Raw genomic sequence first — 21,439 nt, forward strand, 5'->3', positions numbered from 1 at the left:
AAAACAGCCCATACACTTAAATTCATTTAACAATGTATCTCAATATGGATATTGATAGTGTTAATTCGTTTGGCATGTACTTGGAGAATATTATTTTACTTTTATACGCCAGCCCGCAGAAATACAAAATGCCAGGTGACGAATGACACTTGACGCTAGTGTTACCATGTTTAAAAAATATCTTGCGGTGCCTGTGGAATCACGTATAATGACTTATAACAGAAACATAAGAGTATTATAACTAAATATTATTATGTATTTATAGTTATTGCATTTACAAAATGCAGTTGTCATATTTTTGTCATCGTTTAACAATTTATTAAGTTTACCTAAACTATAGGAAAGAGAATTTTTAAATATAGTATTATTTTCAATAGAAATTATCTTAATTAAGGACAATGTTTTTGCATAGTGTTTTCTGCTAAGGAAATTTTAGTTATGACAAATGTTTCTGCATTCCGCTCATTCATTACTCATTATTAGGTAGGTAGTATATAATTATTATTATTATAATGTTATGAGTAGGTAGGTACAATTTCATAACATGTCGACTAAAAGTAAAAACGCAATTGAAAAATATTAGTTGCCTAGGTACGTTGGTAGGTAATATCGTCAGTATACTGGCAGAAAACGTTAAGTCAAAATTTAGCTGTTTTGACCTAATAATGCAACTTAATAGATTTTAACACGCTCTATCGTCTGGAAAAACAAGCTCATTCATATTCCATTTATTGTTTTCATAATTTAAAGATGTCAATACGAATTAAGTTAATTATGTTCGCATTTCTTACTGGAAAATAACTATATGTACACTTAAAGTTTTATGACTGTAGAGATTTAATATTTCTATAGCTGCACAAAAACGTCAACGTGACTTATATCTTTTTGGCTGTACACATTTATGAGACTGCTCGGCTATTTGTACCAACTTAACTAAATTGCGTACGTCACCCGCGCATTCTACTCATCGATTGACAGTTGATTTTATATGCATCAGGAAGTTTTGAGCGCAAATAAGATTTTATTTTGGGAAATATTGACAGCAATGCACCAAAGATACGGAGGCTTCGAATTGCTGAAGGTAGAGCGCGTGTCATTCGTAATTATGTATTTCTAAGAAGAAATAAAGATTTGTTGGCCATGTGTCGTAGTACCTAACATTATACCTCCAGAACTACATCCGTGGTGTGAAAATTTGCCTACTTCAACTTCATTGGATAGGACGTCATTACCTGAGCCATCGGAATTTGATTCTGATGTGGACGAGGAATAACTCTCAATTTATTTCAATTTGTGTAAAATTAAATGTGGCTAACATAATTAACTATTACTTATTTGTTTTTTTTTATAAAATAGATCATAGGTAGGTACTTAACTCTTGTTTCAATATTTTTGGAAACAAATTAATAAACAAAATACTATGTAATTCCCATTTTTATTTTTATCCTCCCCTAAATACATGTAATTGACATAATTAATTAGGTATTGATTGTATTAAAAAAATTATAAAGACTATTTTAATTTGAAATTAAAATACCAATGATACACAAAAAAAGTCATCAAAGTAGATATTTTTTCATAATAATGTCAAACAGAAGTACCTCTATTTCTATGTAAATTTCTAATTTATACAAAATTGCAAGTAAAAAAATCCATTTCTATAATAATTAGGAGTCCTGTATATTACTAGCCAACTACCTATAACATTTAGCCTATTGCCACTCCATTGACTCCAAAAGTGTACTGGTAGAAAACGATAAGTCACCATTTTATTTACAAATTCAAAAAATCAACAATAAATATTACAAAAAATACTTGCTTATACTTGAATCGAATTCTTACATGATTAATGCATTTCATAGAGTGGTTGGTTTAATAAATAATGATTTAGGTGAAAAAATAGAGAGCTCCAAACTTCTTGATTTTAGAAAAAGTCGATTTTCTCAAAACAAGGATTTTTGACTTATAGCTTTCTGCCAGTATACCGACGATATGATATTTTAATTACCTATTGCAAATTAAAACTGTTGAACAACTATTAAATATCCGTGACATACAACATACTTTGCTTTACTTTCATTGATTCTGTACATGTCTTAATTTAGTAAAACCGATTATCGAGGTACCTAAATAAAAAGAGGTCTCGGAATTTATCACATTCTCTATTATTTTTTTTCTGAGAAACAAAAAACCTACCTAAACATTTTCAACAGAATAGATGACAACGAGTACTATATTTTTTCCCCTAATAATTCCACTTTGAAGATGGCAGCACTGACTATGATTTAAAAAAAAAATATGACAACACTGCCCTATCCTTAGTTTACGAGTCCGGTAGTGATAACTAAATAAATAAAAGTTTTGTTATTTGAAGGCACTTGTTATCTTTCAGTTTCAATTCATTCAATATAATAAAAGCTCGCCGCCTGGACACCCGGAAAGTGTTTATTATAGTACATTGTTCTACAATACACTAGTATTATTGAAATACAAGAGGAGATGCCAGGCGGCGACGCGCGTATCGTATCCTTCGATTACGAACGCCGTCAGCCAGTGCATTCCGATGCTTAAATTCAACTCATTACTATTGTTAATGGTGTTGGATGGGAGAACGCGCTCTATGGGAATATGAAGAGAGTTGGAAGCTAGGTTTATATTCCCGGTTAAAGTGAAGTACAACCACCATGGAACCAACAAATATGGCCTCCGACGCTCGTTGCAGAACCTGCATGAGTCAGGAGGTCGAATTACAACCCATATTCTATGAATCGAAGGCCGCAGAGAGGTCTCTTCCCAAAATTATCGAATATGTGACAGGAATCAAGGTGAGTGGCCCACTAGCCTAGGTTGAAACATCTACTGTTTGAGAAACATGGGTGACTTTTAAAAATGATCATTGTTCATGCTATACCCCTTGTATAAACTTTATTCAAGTAACGTGTCAAACATAAAAAAAAGAATGTTCTTGTAATTTATTCAAAAATACATTTTGATGATCCTTGGTACAAATAAATTCGTTTGAGTCATCATAAAAGGTTGCCCGTCTCATGTAAGTGAAATGGATTTTCAGAATGCTTACACCAAGTTGCCGGTTATCGAAAACATGCAAATAGAAAAAAATCCGGGACATATGACTTAAAATAATTTAAAAATGACTAATACTGCTTGAACAGGAGACGTTTCCAATCTTTAGACATTGTAACTTTGGTTCCGAAAATAGTAAATGGACTTGCCATTATTAAGTATATCATGAATTCCTTCACTCTTTCTCATCCCCCTCCCCTGTAGTATCTGTTACACTACAATTCGCAGCCACAACATCTTGTTAGGAGAGTCAGACTTCAGTTACTGTTTTCATGATATTGAAACATGACAAATAAAAAGGATTTCCAGTTAGAGTCCAGTTAAGATTGGGTACAAAAGATAGCACGCAGGCGGAGAAAGTCCATTTGTGTCCAGCAACGCATTTCAATTATTGGTCACCACATCTCCCCTCGCTAGCATTCTTACAATCTAGTCACGTACTTATTTGTTTTCTAATTAAATATAAGGTACTGTTCGGTTATACGGAATGCAGCGGAAAACGCATTTTGAAAATAGCCGATAAACTGGATTATTTGTTAGGTTAACCTAACTAAACCTAACCTAACCTAAACTAACCCAAACTAACAAATAATCCAGTTTATCGGTTATTTTTAAAATGCGTTTTCCGCTGTATTCCGTATAACCGAACAGTACCAAATATAATTCATTACATTAAAGGTATGAATTATTAAATATTATTCTCTGCTCCTTTCAGAGAATTTATCTAACTACATTTCAATGATAAAAATAACAATACAGTACCTACTCAGTAGTAATCCGCGACCCCAAAAACCAGGCAAGTGTCCAATTAGTGAAAGCAGCAGATACATGCATATGTCATACAATGTATGGTAAAAATTAAAACAGGTATTTCGTAAAAATAGTTTTTTTGAGAAATTATACTAGCAAATTACGGTTTTATTTATAATCAAAATCAAGTGTAGGGGTCGTCGATGTGAGGGCCAATGGTGTTGACCCAAGGAGAGATGAGAAGTCGTTGTCGTGATTATGGAAGAATGTGAGCTAGGGGCGGCAGGTTATATGAAAGTATGGTGAGGCGGGCTGGTAATCAAGTTGCGACAAAATTTTCACGTCAACATTATATTATATGGGTACGTTATAATGACCAAAGAAAATCCTCCGTGATGCCCTGATTTTTTTTTTATCGCGTTGCTATTTCTCGTAAGTTGTTGGCTATTATTGGCCTGTTTCATTCAGCTGTATGAGAAAGCCGATTTCTTGCCCCTCTTTTTATTTAATACCTCTATGAGTGTGAGTTTATTTAATTTGCGTAAGTACAGGGGTACAATTGGTACAATAATGTGAATTCCATCACAGAGCGATGTGCTTCTGTCGAAAACTTACAATCGAATAATTCTCTTTCGATCAATCGTGATATATCTACTAATTATTATTTTATCAACATATAATTATGTAATAATTAGTCAGCTATTAGCTAACTAAGTGGGAACAGATATACAAAGATTATTGTTGCAGTCATCGATTTACAAAGTTTGCTATAACTGATACTATGGAAATGCCTTTTAATTCAATTTGTAATACAGTATAACCTCGTTTTTACGTGCCCGGAATTCACGTTTTCCCGGCAATTGCGTGTATTTTTTTCAGTCCCGATGTATTTCAGTACATTTAATACCCGCATTTACGTTTTTCTTTCCCGCGATTTACGTCGGAAATATTCAAAATATGCGAGTTACGCGCACTTGACAATGATTGGGTCGTGACATTCGAACGATTTTTCAATAAAAATTTTAATTGAATGTTGTTTTTTAATAAAACGTTATTTTTTTAGAAACATAAAATTTAAATGTTCTTTTTTTCAATACCCCCCTTTTACATTTTCCCTCCAATTAGTTTTTTTTTCTTCAGTCCCTTAAAAAACGTAAAATAGGGGTTATACTGTATGTAATATTGCCATACAAGTATTTACTAAATTATATATATTATATATTTATAAACTAAGTTCATTAACTAAATATTTAAACAATAAATCACTTGACACAACCGTTTAGTGAGGCAGATATTCTTGAATGGCTTAGGATTCCTGGTTTTCCCTATGACTAAAAGTTTCATTTTGTGTGTCCCGGTTGCATTGGAGCACGGCATAATAAAATTGTGATGCGGTCCTTGGGCATTTTCTTTGCGATGAACATACGTTTTACGAAGGAGAAGTTTCCAAAATAAACCCGTCTCATTTGTGTTGTATACTTGTAATTAAAATTGCCAACATTTTTATTCATTCACATTCTTTTTCATACTTGTTTATCGTGAACATGATAATGTTGATATGACATGTTTTATTGCTGCGTCATGTGATCCAAAATAATGTGGCTGATGTCCCATCACACAATAAGGAAGAATAATATGTTTATTAATAATTATAAATTTATTAATACATAATTACAAAAATTATAATATATGATAATCATTTATCGGCATTTAAAAATATAAAAAAAACAAGAAAAACTGTCATATGATATGGCTTCAATTCAAGGAAAATGGGTTAGAATTAAATGCTTCAAGGCCAGTAAGTAATACACCGCTAAGTCCAGTGACCACAAAAATACTATGTTGCATTATAACAAAACAAACACATCTGGGAAAATTTGGTATCTACATTGTCCACGATAATGTCTCTTTAATTTTCTTTTCTTTATTTCAGATTGAAGAACATGATGGTTACCCAAAACAAATTTGCAACCCATGTGTTGGTCTCGCCCAGTCGGCTCTTCTCTTCAAAGAGCAGTGTGTGCAGGCTCATGCAGCGTTTAAGAAAAGCAACCTTCTCATCGGTCTCATCAAGGAGGAACAAGAATGCAATGCAGAAGATGATATCCTAATGCAAAACGAAAACCCCTACCAGTGTGCTGTTTGCAATAATCGGTAATTGAATGGACTGAAATTTTGGATCAATAAAGACAGAATCTTTAGATATTTTTTTACAATTAGATAATTTTTTAGTTATAGGATGTGTGATAAAAATTCTCTTTCCAGATTTCCAACATGCAGTGAACTGAAAGGACATGTCAATCAAGTACATGAGGAATTGACTGCTGAAAATATTTCTGATACTTCATCTCAACAAACAATCGCACCAACTGGCTTGAAATTGACAAAATCAAAGTTCTCATGTGAACTTTGTTCAAAGCAATTTATATCTAAAAGAAATTATAACACCCATTTTAAAAGATGCCTTAAAATAGCACCAAAACCATCCCGAGATAAGGAAATCAAAGAAGAAGTGGTAAGAAAATAATTGCAGATTGTAGTAATAATTAATTACCAATTCTTCATTCTAAACTACCTACAATTTATAGAACAAGATTATGTATATCGTAAAACATAAATTTGTCGTCAACCATCTGTCCAGTTTTAACAAGTCATGACCCAAGAACAACAAGGTTCTAAGTAGATAACTGCAGCAAAAATGTTATGGAGATTTGAAGTTATGAATATCAATAATACAACTGCTATAAAACAAATTTTTAATAGGTTATCATATATGTGTGATGTATAGTAGTCGCCTGAAACCTAAACAAAATTCAATTGCTACAACGTTCTAAATAAAATTACCATGTAATTTTATTAGTCCATGTGATTTAAGACATACAAAAGTACATTTTTTATGTTAAAATAAATGAAATTCTCTGAATGTTATCCATTATGATAATATTGAAGCAGCGTTTCTATAATTTTATTATTTCTGTGATTTGAAAATCCAAATGACATCGCATACATGGAATATAATCGCCCATATTAAAGTGTGTTTCTATGTTTTTAAAAAAATGTTTATTGTTTCTGTTACAGATAAACAGTGACAGTGACACGCCGCTCGTTGAAAATTGCAGACAAGATAGTTCTGATAACGATGACGACACTCTGATAGAACCAGATCGCATCAAACTCGAACCGGATTCAGTTTTAGTGACTTGCGATGACTTAGAAAATGCCATCTTTGGACCTCCTGAAAAAACAAAGCAAAAAACCTGCACCGAATGCAACACATCGTTTCCTTTGAAATTGTACAAAATTCACATGAGAAAAGTTCACCGTATATCCTCAGCAAAAAGATTCAAATCTCAGAGGCACACTTCCGGTCAGAATGGCTATGACAGACCCAAGAAAAAGAAATTCCTGAAAAAGAAGACATTGCTTTCTAACCGTTCTATTGATAACTTTAATAACGCTTTCCCGAATAATGAAACTGTCAATGGTTTTGGTGTGGAAATTAAACGAAACGTGCCTTATTCTTGCACCATGTGTCAAAGGAAATTTTCAAAAGAAAGCACTTTGACATTGCATCTCAAAAAACATGAAGACCAGCTTATGGAGATTCACACTTGCGAAGTTTGCAAGAGGTATGCCTCATCTATTTATCACTGAATTATTGTAATTTATGTAGTTTGTTAGAAGTGATCAAGTATTATACGGTGGGCACAGGATTCAAATCCTGCATGGCAATACTTCATAATTATGTTAATTTTTCATTAAGTTACTATTATGTATTTATTTTCATTAAGTGATGTTTTTGGTGTTAGCACCTTAATTATTCTCCTCTATGAATTATTTGAATTGTAGAAATGGCTAGCAAGCAATCCTCAAAACTATCAAGATAATTTAAAATTTTGGGGTAAATGCTCTACAATAAAAAAAAATGTCTAAATGAAAGATGTTGAAGAAAACTTCTATATAGGCATATTATGCATGGTAAGTAAGTATTTTGATAATCAGGACCTGAATATGCAAGTTTAGTTAGGAGTTTTGTATTTACAGGGAATTCAAAAGACGTGCCCACTTAGATAACCATGTGCTGACACATTCTGTGGACAAGGGCTTCAAATGTGGACTATGTCCCAAAGCTTTTGCCAGACAAGACAGCTTGGCAATGCATCAAGACAATCACAAGGGATTGAAGAAACACCAATGTACTTTTTGTGACAAAGGCTAGTATAAAACCCCTTATTGTAGCTTATTTTCCACATTCCAGATAATAGGTTCTAGAACAATTACACCCTGAACAAAACCCCCGTATAATAAACTTTTTTGAAGAGTGGCCGACAACCATTCCTCGTCTAAAAATTCTTCATATAACCACAACCCTGTGAAATAAAGTTAGGGGAGAAAAAAAAAAGTTAATTGATGTTCTTTGTTATTTAGTCGAGATATTGATTTTGCAGTGCACATAAATTCTTTATGAGAGGATTGATGTAAATATTTTATTAATACTAGGCGGGTATGTAATAATTCACTTTTATTTTACGGTACAATCGTAATTAATACCTACATATATTTTTTATAGGAGTAATTGGGATATCCATCAAAAATGGTACAGCTTAACAAAAAAAAACTTATTTGCTTAGACTATAGATACATCTGAACGCCACCCGTTGCATTGCTAAATGAAGCTGCGTGCCGTGCGTTTGGTTTGTGGGCGAGCGAACGCATTCGTCTACAAATGTTCGAGACCATAGACCATTTCGCTAGTGCTCGCCCAAAGTGCTCGCACTAGACGCTCAGAATTAAAATATAATTTTCTATTTTTTTACGTTATCTAGTATTTTTAAGCGGTCAAAATGCAACCATTAGGTAAAGATATCCATAATTTAAGTTATTTTAAAGAAACACTAGGTCACTGATATTAAAATATATAATAATATACAAATAAATTATCACGAACATGTATCAACTTACCTATGAAACGTAATACCATCTTCTTGCTTATCAGTACGGCTACCATATTTTAATACAACACACAGAACCATCTTTTCTACTTAATAAACTAAAAATATTTACCACTGACTTTATGTTTAACACAAAAAATAGCAATTTTAGCAACACGAGCTCGCAGGATATCGACGCTACGTGAAGCGATTCACCACGATTTGCCGGCGATACTTTTGGAAACTAACTCACACATATGTAGACCTTTTATCTTACTCTAGCGCGTGTCGCAGAGATTATAAGGGTGCCGAATACTTTCTCACTCGCACTCATGCATCGTTTTTGTTCAAGCCTTGCTTATTTGACATATTTTTAATTACTCATTTTTAATATCCAGGTTTTAACATGCTGTCCACACTGAAAGATCATATAAGAACACACACTGGTGAGAAGCCTTTTCTGTGTTCCATTTGTGGTCGCGGCTTCAGTCAGAGCACCAATCTCAAGGAACATGTTCGCCGACATCAAGGATTCAAACCCTTCAAATGCGATCACTGTGATCAAACGTGAGCTTATTATTTTATTGCACTGCTATTATGAACATTAATGCCACTTTCTCATGTGACTATTTTTGACATTCAACTATAATAATATGTTGATTGACAATTGAAAGTCAATTGATAAGTGGGAACCAAATTTCAATAAACTTAATCTATGTTGAATTGAACTAAGTTGAGGTCTCAGAGTAATAATATAAAGAGAGTGGGTTTTGTTTGGCAAAATGAAGCCGTGTTTCCTGCGTATAACGCATAGTAGAACCTCAATTTTATTATTATTAACTTTGCTATGAAACTTTATACAATCCTGTTGCTTCTCAGTACGGCTACCAAATTTAAGCACAACATAGTTAACCATATTTTATACTAAAGTAACTGAAAATAATTAACACTAACTTTATATTTAACACAAAAACAATACATTTCAGCAACACATGCTCGCAGTTTTTAAATAACTAGTCATCCAAATCAATATTTACCAGTGACTTATAACTTAAAATATTTAATTCAGCTGTATAAAATCTATCTTACTCTTAACGCATATTGCAGAGATATAAGCGTGCTGAATGCTTTCTCACTCGCACTTATGGTTCATTTTTGTTCAGGTCTTGGTTGAGGTCCTTTCTACCTTTGTCAATTTAACAGTGAATCATCATTCGAGTCACCTGGTGTCTTAGTGTAACTATGGCAGTGGCGAAGGGTGGAGGTAGGCTATTAAAATCTGACAAAAATATTGCACACTATACTTAGTCTTACTTAATTGTTTTCATTGAACTAAGAATACAAATTAAAGATAGTGCTGTTGAGTTTTTAAAATTCAATTAAACCCTGCCAAGTGATTCTAAATGCATTAATATTTAACTAACTAAACTATAATTTAACTAAAAATCATTTCCAAAGAACACTGTTGGATGAATTGTGTTTGGCATTAAGGCCTTTCTAACCAATCAGGAGTTTTCACTGTCATGGCGAATTTTGTATTTCAGGAAGGAGACATTATGCGTTGTATATACATATATAAAAAAAAATCCAAATCAACCATGGTAATAATAATTTATGGGATAAAATAGTAATACTTGATTTTTAGAGACTGAGTTATGGACTCAAGGTAAGTATTGAAAACCTGGTGATGATGTAACCAAAATTACAAATTGAATTTAAACTCTTTTTTACAGATTTGTGTCAAAAGGAGAACTGGAGGCACACACTCGCAAACACAGTGGGGCTCACCCATTTGTCTGTGATGTGTGTGGTGGCGGCTTCACCACATCGAGCTCCCTTGTAAAGCATAAGCGCATACACACTGGGGAACGGCCTTATCAGTGTGATTTCTGTCCCATGCGGTTCACGGCGCTCGGCACTCTCAAAAACCACAGGCGCACCCACACTGGCGAAAAACCATACAAGTAATTATTCTATTTACAGTATTAATATTGCCCCAGTTAACCAATTGGCTACTGAATTTATTTTTGTATATGGAATACTAAATTGACTTCGATCAATCAAATATTAATAACTCAAAAAGTGTGTTTTTTTAATTTTTTGAACATAAATAAAAACTGGATGCTTTAAGGCCATGCATTAGTTGAGGCACGGTCTAAAAAGATCGTTGCTAGGCGATGTGCGGATTGCGGGTCGCGCGTGCAAAAGACGCCTGTCAAACGAAATATTATTTCTCATATAAATCCAACATACGTCCATTTTATGTTCTGTTTATTATTCTATTAGTAACAATAATAATATATTCATTGACATGTTTTCTTTTTAAAGTAAATGGGTAACGTTTTTAGTCATCTTTACACGATTTTAGAATTAATTGGCCCGTCGCCATCACGCAGCAAAGTGACGTATGTCTGACTCGACGTTCTCTCAATGAATGCGAAGCGAGTACAAAATTTCGTCGCGCGTACAGTTGAAAATTATTTGGCGTTTCACTGATGCGTCACCTTAATATGAATCAAGAGTTAGAAAAGAAAAATAAAAATATTTAAAGGGAGATTGAGAGGTTCAAAGTGCATTAATTAAAAACTTCAGAATCTTAGGTTCAGTGCTAAATAAAAAATCAAAAAGTATAAAACAAACATACAATTACCACTGTCATTTCTTAAATATGTATTTGATTGTCTTTTAAAAAACATCTGAATATTTAATAACGAAACATTTATATTTGACAGGTGCATTTATTGCGACAAGGCATTTGCTCAGAAGAACGATCTCGTCTCTCACACACGCACACACACGGGTGAGCGGCCATACGTATGCGCGGTGTGCGGACATGCCTTCCGACAAAGCTCGGCACTTAAGACCCACTTCAAAATACACGGTGGAGTCCCCACTGAGCAGGAACCAGTCAAACTCGAGACTGGAATGCACAAGCCTGCACTGCTTCAAGTAGAACCGATACCAATGCAAGTGAGTAATGAAATTCTTCTGCTCAATTCTAACCCTGTGTGGGGCTTAGATCTGCTCCAAGAATCTTGTCATGAACAGCTTACATCCAAATCAATCGCAAAAATAAAATCTCACTTATCATTGGCAAAACTTCAGCAGAAACAAAGTGAGCAGTGCATAGTAGGCGTCATCTTCAATAATAACTAATTTTTTATTCGTTCTTTCTTGTTGCTACAAAAATGACCATCCCAAGACTCCCACTATGTCAATAATTTAGGTATGGCATAATATTTAACGTAGAATTTCAAAATACTGTAATTTTAAAATAAACTGCAATGTTAAATCACCCTATTACCAAAAAGGTTTCAAGTTGTACTATTTTTAGCAGATTTTACGGATGCTTGCGGAGCCTCTAGCGCAGCATGCAATTTCGTATGATTAAAAGAAAAGTGTACATTTTAAAATACATATACAGTCGAACTTGGTTATTACGATCACAGAAATAGCGAGATCTCGGATGTACAGTATGTATCACTTTTATAACGAGCTACTTCTCGGGTATACTGAGCAAAACTTTTTATGTATCGATTGTTTAAAAACAACATTTTCGACCCTCAGCAATAAAATCTGACCGGGCAGTTAACTGGACCGATGCCGCCGGCATCGGATTAAGTTTATGACACTAGTTAAGACAAGTACCAAATTGGTGTTTTCGCCGACAACATTGAAAAAGTATCCACGCATATGGTTGAAATTGCATGTAAAAAATCCAAGCTTTGTGAAGTCAGTAGGTAACTACTAGCGCCGGTGGCTCAGCATAACTTCTTTTGTAGTTTATGAATGCCATGCTTGTTTCGGGGATTTTTACGATGGTTTTCAGATTTTTTTTGTTCTATGCTTAAAGAAAACGTGGCGCGAAAATGTTATATAACAATGTAACTAGGGATTGCAATACCAAATGAATATATCAATACCGGTATTTCTTATTGAATACCGGTATTTGTCAAAACAATATATTAAGTAAGAAAAAAGTACCTACCAATAAATATAACTATTAAAATCTATTTTACAGCAACCTAAAGTACCTACCCACATTTATTATGTTGACCTTAATTTTTACAAATACTATGTATGAGTCCAGGTACAGAAAAATCTGTGAAATTCAACGTTTGTTTGATGTAGTATCAATGTTGGATCAATAGCTATACAACAATTTGATATATTTGCCATGATAGTTTTCTTTTTCGAAATATGTTAATTCATCGCAACAATTCTAGAAGTATTATGTTGAGGGATTTTGTTTTAATGTTATTTAACTTTTGTTGGTTTCAGTCAATATATTTGCGTTTTGGTAGCATAAAACTTATACACTAAATTTAATATACAATACAGTAGTAAGTAATGAAAAAATAACATTAAATTCATTGTTGAAAAACATATACGCGTATGGTTTCTTAATACTGAAAATACCGGTTTTTTGGATTTTTGAAACCGGTATTTCGGTATCGATAAATAATTGAATACCGGTATTGCAATCCCTAGATATAACGAGTAATGCTTATACATAACTACCTCGTAAAACCAAGTTCGACTGTAGATTTTTTCAAATATTACTATTAAAAAAGTTTAATCTGGAATAAAATAAGATATTGTTTTCTTATTTTTTCGATTATCCCAATTTATTATTATCCGGATTATCTTCATTCACAATCAGTCTGCATAGGTTTTTCTGTATGTTAAACAATAGTTTTCAGTTGGCAACCCTCATGGTCCAATGAGTAATGCACTGGCTTCCTCCAAGTTAGATTCCTAGTGAGTCATCTGTGAGATACATCTGTGAGATACATCTGTGATTGTTTCACTGCTACCACTACACTTCTGTTTTACTGCTCTGTACGACTGCACGGTCATTGGACCTAATGGCCTGTTGTAGTGTTAAAATGGAAATACCGTTATTTTTTATTTATTTTTGGATGATCAGAATTAGAAATAATACTGAATTAGGATAAAAAAAATAAGTCCAAAGTTTTTATTACAGAACAAATTCATATATACATAAACACATCCCTTATATAATCCCTGAATAATGGTAAGAGCTATTTTTTTATTATTTATTTTACAATGAACATGAATTACAAGCTCATATGGTGTTTTCTTATTTCAGATTGTAAATGGCTTCGTACCAATGCCCGTACCCAAAGAAGACGATGTCGTCTCGGTAGATATGATGACACCAAAAAGTGAAACCAGCCATTAAAGCAACTCGATACTATATTGTCTGATTATTATGTCTTTAATGTGAGTTTAATATGCATAATAATTCTACATTTTTAATTAAGGAAAACGTGTGAATTTCATAATATTATTTGTTAGTAGAAGAATTGTAGAAAGCATAATTTCCATGATTCTACAGTTTTATATTTCAATCACTGTTCAGTGTTGTGTACATATTTTTTAATCATTGAAATTTAATGAATTTTTACAATTTATTGTTTATTTAAAGCATCTGAAAACCAACTATTTACATTATTTTAATTTTATAAGGAAAAAAATCTTTGCTTTTGCATACTTACAAGGTTTTATTGTTACAAGCTTATGTTTTATGAACTTATTTATCAATCTGTGTAAATTTATTTCTCAATCCAATCATAGGTTTTAATATTTTTAAAGCGCTTGCGAAAAATTATACATTTTGCAATTATTATTGTTGAGAGGACTAACTCATTCTCTGAAATTCATAAACATTAATGATATCTTAGGAAGAGTTTTTTGTTTGCTTACTGTGATGTAGTGAAAATCGATTCCATATTATTTTGTGTATACATATATGTTTTCTGTATATTTTAGTGTCGCACACAGCAATCCTATGTATTTAATTGTATTTATTACATACTGTTACCCATTTTAGAGCCTCCGTCAATGCTGCGACATGGTGCAACGGAACGGCTGGTGGGTGAACTAACCACCAGATATTTTTGACACAGAGTGATCCCGTATTACTTCCGTGCGACCTCATCCATACCTTACCTTATTACTTTCGCATTTTACCTCGCTTCCTCTCTCTTCATACCCAGACAGTACACAGAATCCATCTGGTTATGCTCACCCACCAGTCGTTATCATATTGTACCACCTGGCTGTCACAAGAAGGTTCTTAAATGTTTGTTGGTACAAACTTAATTTTTTCTTAATTCTTAGCTCGATAATAGACAACCGGCATTCGGTTATATTGTGGAGTTCAAGAAAATGGCATTGTTTTACGCTTAATACTTTGTTTATATTTATTTCAACAAATATTCAATGCCACTCTCTGTTGGTTTAGTCCATGTCTATCCACACCTTTGTGTGATGTTTTTTTTATCACTATGACAATCAATTTTACTGCGGAAAACTTGGCTTTTCGTTTTATGTTAAATGTTGCTTTCAATTAATAATAGTTTACGTGCCCTATCATACAATATTATTGATTTATACGATAAAGACTGAATTACTATTTTAATTGCATTAGCTTTGCAGAACACTCATATTTTAATTACAATTACAGCTCTGTATCTATAGTTTAAGTTAAGTTCCAGCAATATCCCACAAATAGAGTAAAGAGAAATGTATTAGGAAATGACTATACTAAATAAATCACCTCCATCACCTCCATCACCTCCATCGCTGAAATTATGAAAAATATGAAAAATATGAAAAATATGAAAAATTTTACTACAAGATTTCTAAATTTTTATTTCTTGCTCTTTCACTACAATGTGTATGTTGAATACTCTTCAACATGTTTACTTACTTCAAACTCGACATCAAACGATTCGAGATTGTGTTTGTGCAAGTAATAATTTGCTGATCGCGTTAAGTATATTTTTGCTTCATATCAATGTTTATTCAAATCAACGAATAACATCTGGGTGTCATTAAGTTATGAGCCCAACATCAATATCACGGCTTGCGCGGCGATAGCAGCATGCAGCAATAACACACCTTCACAGGCAATCTTTGAATCCAGTCATTGAGTCCAGTTAGGCTAGAATATTAACTTTTCTATTTCCTTACTTTCTACTTTTCAAGCCATCACGCAAGGTGGCCACCATAAATTCATGTCATAAATTAATATTTAATTAAATATCAACATAAAATGTATACTCAGTTTGAAGAAATTAAAATTTTAAGCGCAAAAAGAAACAATGGTTTTAAAAGGAAGCATGAGTGGCAAGAAACAAATACAAAAAAATGTTCAAGAGATATGTCTTATACTAGCAGATTACAATAATTAGTCACACATGTGTAAAATTCCAGAACCGGTATGAGCGATAATTTCCACATTAATGCGGAACCGGGTGCTTGAGTGTTAATAATAAGTATGTACATTGGATCTATCGATATATGCAAATAATTTTTATGAAACATGAATTATAAACATTATTATTTAAGTTTTCGGTATTGAAATTGAATAGGTACATTAGGTATTTCTACATCAATTGGAATGAATTGCTTGTTAGTTTTGCTAAGTTATTTTACTATAATATATTTATTTTTAAATGTTTGATCAATGCAATAATTAACTGTGACATTAGATACAGTTCTTGGTAAAGATTGTATCCAAAGTACCTCTGTATATGATTGACGTTATAGCTTGTGTATTACAATCTAGAGATAAACTTTCATCAATTGAAATCACTTGTAATCATCAATCCATTTCTGGATGAAGACCTATTTAAGCTTTTTTATGTGTGGTGTGTTGCAAAGAACTTTACTATCCTGTCGATCTAATTCTTATTTTTTAGATACTTTCCACATCTCTTCTTTGAGCTATGTTCTGGCCCATTTCAATTAAAGATGTTTCTCATAATATTATATAATATATCCTCACTGGTTCCCCTATCCAAAGATTTCGTTTTTTGTGCTTACATTTCTCCCATCCAATGCAAAAGGGCCACAAGTGCTAAAATTTTGATTTTCTGTTTAAAATGCAAAGATAACCGTAAGATTCAAATAATTCTAACATATCAATACCAGAAGTATAAGTCATTAGGAAAACAAAAGAAAAATATCTTCATACTCGAGGTGGGTGCAAAACTTCAAATGTAATTTTCTCAAAATTATGAATTAACAGTTATCGTCCTTTTCAATTGATTGGGCGATATAATGTTCAGCGTGCACCTATTCATATTACGCTGTGCTTTCTTTAAAGATTTCCTACTTAATCGGCCATTGTTGATTGAAACTAAAATAATCAAGGCAGGTATGTCGTATTTTATCTTCTCTATAGATATTTAAATCAATTATTATTTACTGACTGCATAATACCATATAAGACTTTGCGTTTGCGCTGAAAATATACATAATATAAATTATATTGTTTTACAAAATAAACCAACATCATAATAATTTTTCAGTTGGCAGTTGTTGAAGGCGTTCGGTGACACTGAGCTCTTAGTTATTAATAATACAGAATAATAAATATATATTTTAAAGACTTGTAGTGTGGCCTCGTCCGGAAAAGCCAAAACTGCATCACCTCTGATACCCTAGAATATAATGTCATCCATCACAACTATCCCAAAATATAAGTGAAGCTTAAAGATAATCACAAATCTATGTTTTTGTTTGTCCCCAATAAATACTTAATATTTTTTTAATATATTATTATTTTCAATTGTACACTTAGGACTAAATAGAACAAAAGACTAAAACATACCAGTGGATTCTTAACTGAATTTTCAACTATAATGCAAATAAATGTTGCAAGTACAATTTAAATTTAAAGTTTTAATGTAATATGCTACATATTACATTATCTATCATATATATATTTGTTTGTTGCAATAAATTTCTCTTGTAATATTTATAATTTAGGAAATAAAACATCACATCACAATCACTGCTGACCTGTTAAATAATATTTAATTACCACATTTAAATATCATGTTAATTATATCTAATGGCCAACCAACGCAAACATGCCAGTCGCGGTGTCAGCACTAAATGAGTTAACTTACGACTGAAATAATACTTAATTTTTTTGTCAACTTTGGTCTTCTCACCTTCGGACAATGCATTGAAGTAAGATGTTTTGTGCCTCCTTGAAAATATCAGTCGAACATCCATTGGAGGATTGTTCTCCTATTTATTTAGAACGCGGTAGTTTTTCAAGGCTACTTTAATTGGATTGCATCATGCATGAATAAATTAGGTGACAGAAAAAAATCATTGTCAACTATCATCAAGTAAATTACACATTAAAAAAGACAAAAAGCTTATTTGATCCTGATATACTCGATACAGTCCAAATTGTGGCATCAGTCATTAATCTAGTATCTAATCAAATTGTATACCATCAGAGATTCTGGGAATATCACCATTATTTGTCTCCTAATGTTCCTTGATTTATTCCTGAGGGTGAGACGATTAGAGCACATTTTTTTGGAATTACACAATTCTGAAAATATGGTTTAATTTGTGACAAATTAAAAGCTGGTTCGGACTGATCGAGTGATTTAGTCGAGTGGCGAGTGATTTAGTGATTTAGTAACTGAAAAGTGTCCGAACACAGTACATTAGTAAGTGACGTGTCAAAATGAACAGAGCACAACGTAACAAAGCAAAAATGACACTTCAATTCACAAGATTTAAGAATATAACATTCCTTTATTGAAATTTTTATAATTAAAAAAAAAAAATAAGTTTATAACTTCATATATTAGAAGAATTTGGAGGAAGAAATTCTACAACAATTGTTGAACTTGACTAAAGATAACGTGTACGACTTGTCTCATGGCTTGTTTAGTATTTAGTATTATTTAGGTGGTGGGGGTCGCCACTCGACCAAAAAAATATAATAAAATGGATCGATTCGACTAAATGATTTTACTAAATTATTTGACTAAATTTGACTGTTCATACGTGTTTAGTTACGAAATTACTCGCCACTCGACTAAATTGCCTTAAAAGCCACTACATCTGTGTTAATCAATTGTTTAGTGCAATGTGACAATGTTATAGAGTCCCCCCCCTGTTCCATAATACAGGAAATCAGATGTGATAAAATATTTTAAATTCCGAATAGATATAATCACTTCATTGATAATTTGTTTGTGTATTTTTTAAAAATCTAATTAAGTCAAATCTGAAACATGCTACTTGTGATAACTCTACTTAACCGATACTATGAAGTTCTTTTTTCATTTTTAGTTATTGTATTTTAAGGATTCGTACGATTTTATCATATAGGAAATAAATATATCACATTCATTATATGGAAACTATCTTTTTGGCATAGTTGAACCAAATTGTTGAGACCAATTAATAAACCTGCAAGCTAATTTAATTTAAATAATTGTTCTGCATTATTGTTTGTGTGTTGTAACTTGCAGTGTATTTTTGGTTTAACTATACTTGGCAATCAATGATTTTGTTCGTCATTGTAAAATAATAATATAAAAAAAACTGTAAGAACACTAGTGTTAGATTGAAACGTTTAGTGTTACTTTTTTACTATTAGAAATAAATCTGTAGAGTAAGCTGTTACAAATTTGTAGTACCTACATACTAAAAAATCTCATGAGTAATATTTTTTTCTAATCTCAACCATCATTGTTTGATGGTTTGCGAAAATAAACAGCATATTTGAACCAAAACAACGTTATTTCATTCCAAGACATGCCATACCTTATGCCCTTCAGGCATGTCCAATAAACAATTTTTATTTCCTTAACCAGCTTCTGTGAAACTTGTTTTCAAATTAACCTTGAGGAAACCTCCGTGACCTAGACCAGTGGTCGGCAAACTCATTAGTCAAAAGAGCCAAATATCAACAGTACAACGATTGAGAGCCAAATTTCTTAAACTTAAACTATATACAGTCGCCGTAGATGTCAAGGGAGCTAAGCCATAATTTGGCTAAAATGAGAGTACACAAAACCATTTTAAAATCATCAAAGATGCAGCGGTCAATGGATTTAAGCCACAAAACTCTTTTGACTACATTTCTTGTACATTTCAATATTCAATGGTCAAGAGATATAACACACATAACTTTAAAGATACTATTTTTTTTAGTTATTTGTACAAAATAATAAAAAGATAACACCACAAAGTATATTCTATGTTCAAAGTTTCACCGTTATATATTTAAAAACAAAAAATTTCTATAAAAAAATGTTACTTTTCTTTGTCACTCAAAATCTTTGAGTGCCTGTTTCTCAACAATATGATTTTGTGGACTGGCTCCCTTGACATCTACAGCGACCATGTGTAGGTACACTGTTTATTAACTTAATAAACTTTAACTAATCTTAAATAAACTATAAGTACACTGAATAAGACTTGATATCACACTTAATAATGATATTATTTATTGATACAAGTAAGTAAGGTATCCATACAATTAAATCATGACAAACACTTAATATCCATCTCCTTGAAAAGTTTGGGGAGGTCAGGTTTGTATGTTCTTGTTTTTAATTTTAGGCACGATTCCAGATTCTCATCAATAAGACAACTTTTCAATTTACATATGAGTCGGAATACTATTCCAGGATTCAAAAATCATCATGTCTTCCTTCTCCAGGTCTTTGAAAGCAGACTACTTGTGCTCTGAACCATGTTTATATTTGTTTTTATCCAATATGTCCATATCAGCACAGAGACGTTCAAAATTTGGAGCTCCAGCCCTAGAGGCTAGAGCAGCGATACTCAACCTGCGGCCCTTTAAGCTTTTATGTGCGCCCCGAAATACATTTATTATCAGGAGCATGATGATTTTTAATTTTGAAATAAACGCTTGGATACACATTACTTTTGTTTATAATTTTTAAAATCTCAAAAATGTTTTGTAAAAAAGGGGCGATTTCATGATTTTTTTTCGTCACACCATTAGTGATGCGGCCCGTGTTACTTTACAAATATATGTATTTGGCCCGAAGAAAAAAAAGGTTGAGTATCATTGGGCTAGAGCCCTGTCACCCCCTCCCCCCCCCCCCCTTGTGGGTGCCATGCACCAAAATCACATTAATTAATGCTTTTTTTGATAGATAATTAAATATACATAACACACAACGAAGAACTAACTGTACATATTTCCATGTATTTGTATTATAAATATAATAATTAATGTGATACCTGAGCTTGTTTCAATGAATGTAAAAGTTTTATATATTTTGACTTGATATTTGAAAGAGCAACCGAAGTTCTTGGTCAAGACCCTTCACGCAAGACTGCTTTTTATTTTTATATATAACTTCAGTTCAAAAATATTGCTCACCTAGATTTGTCGTAGAAAATGGGAGTTGAACTGCGATAGCCTTGTCGGAAATCCGAGGATATTCTTTTTTGACTGAAATTCAGAAAATAGCCAATGGAACATCAGCGAAGTTCAGTTTTAGCGTCCTGTTGTTTCTCAATTCAACAATTTTTTCTCAAATTTATAGGTAAATCGCCTCTATAGAATTTTCGGCATTGGTTGCAAAAGGGTTTCTAATCCAGTCGTATTGATTGTATGAAAGTAATGATGAAATTTCTTTTGCAGCAAAGTTAAATGTTCTTGAGACGGATCCAAAATTAATTGCTTGTTTTCAATGGTGGTCTGGTAGGTCCTTTGGTACATTTGTAGAGATCTTTGTCTTAAGGTGACGCATCAGTGAAACGCCAAATAATTTTCAACTGTACGCGCGACGAAATTTTGGACTCGCTGCCATTCACTGAGAGAATGTTGACCCGGGAACACG

At 32.6% G+C, this 21,439-nt stretch overlaps 1 protein-coding gene across 2 annotated transcripts; it reads left to right on the top strand.

Moving 5' to 3' along the window:
* Positions 1-2,306: 2,306 nt before the first annotated feature.
* LOC147079566 (uncharacterized) lies at positions 2,307-17,248 on the top strand. Of its 2 annotated transcripts, XM_085942024.1 has the most exons (10): positions 2,307-2,825; positions 5,768-5,988; positions 6,100-6,349; positions 6,913-7,463; positions 7,879-8,048; positions 9,164-9,332; positions 10,499-10,729; positions 11,498-11,735; positions 13,879-14,012; positions 17,111-17,248. In XM_085942024.1, the coding sequence occupies exons 1-9, from the start codon at positions 2,685-2,687 to the stop codon at positions 13,969-13,971; spliced, it is 2,064 nt and encodes a 687-aa protein (XP_085798150.1). In that variant the 5' UTR covers positions 2,307-2,684; the 3' UTR covers positions 13,972-14,012; positions 17,111-17,248. The 2 variants fall into 2 exon arrangements, with proteins under 2 accessions (XP_085798150.1, XP_085798144.1); XM_085942018.1 differs by lacking the exon at positions 17,111-17,248 and having other exon boundaries at positions 13,879-15,881.
* Positions 17,249-21,439: the final 4,191 nt, after the last annotated feature.

The sequence above is a fragment of the Rhyacophila brunnea genome, unplaced genomic scaffold (assembly GCF_057557595.1).
Source record: "Rhyacophila brunnea isolate RB1 unplaced genomic scaffold, BYU_Rbru_1.0 scaffold_1, whole genome shotgun sequence".
NCBI classification, from domain to species: Eukaryota; Metazoa; Arthropoda; class Insecta; order Trichoptera; family Rhyacophilidae; genus Rhyacophila; species Rhyacophila brunnea.

Coding starts and splice junctions, on each gene's coding strand:
- LOC147079566 (XM_085942024.1), top strand. CDS start 2,685: ATGGAACCAACAAATATGGCCTCCGACGCTCGTTGCAGAACCTGCATG. Junction 10,730..11,497: donor ACTGGCGAAAAACCATACAA/GTAATTATTCTA, acceptor TATATTTGACAG/GTGCATTTATTGCGACAAGG. Junction 11,736..13,878: donor TAGAACCGATACCAATGCAA/GTGAGTAATGAA, acceptor TTCTTATTTCAG/ATTGTAAATGGCTTCGTACC.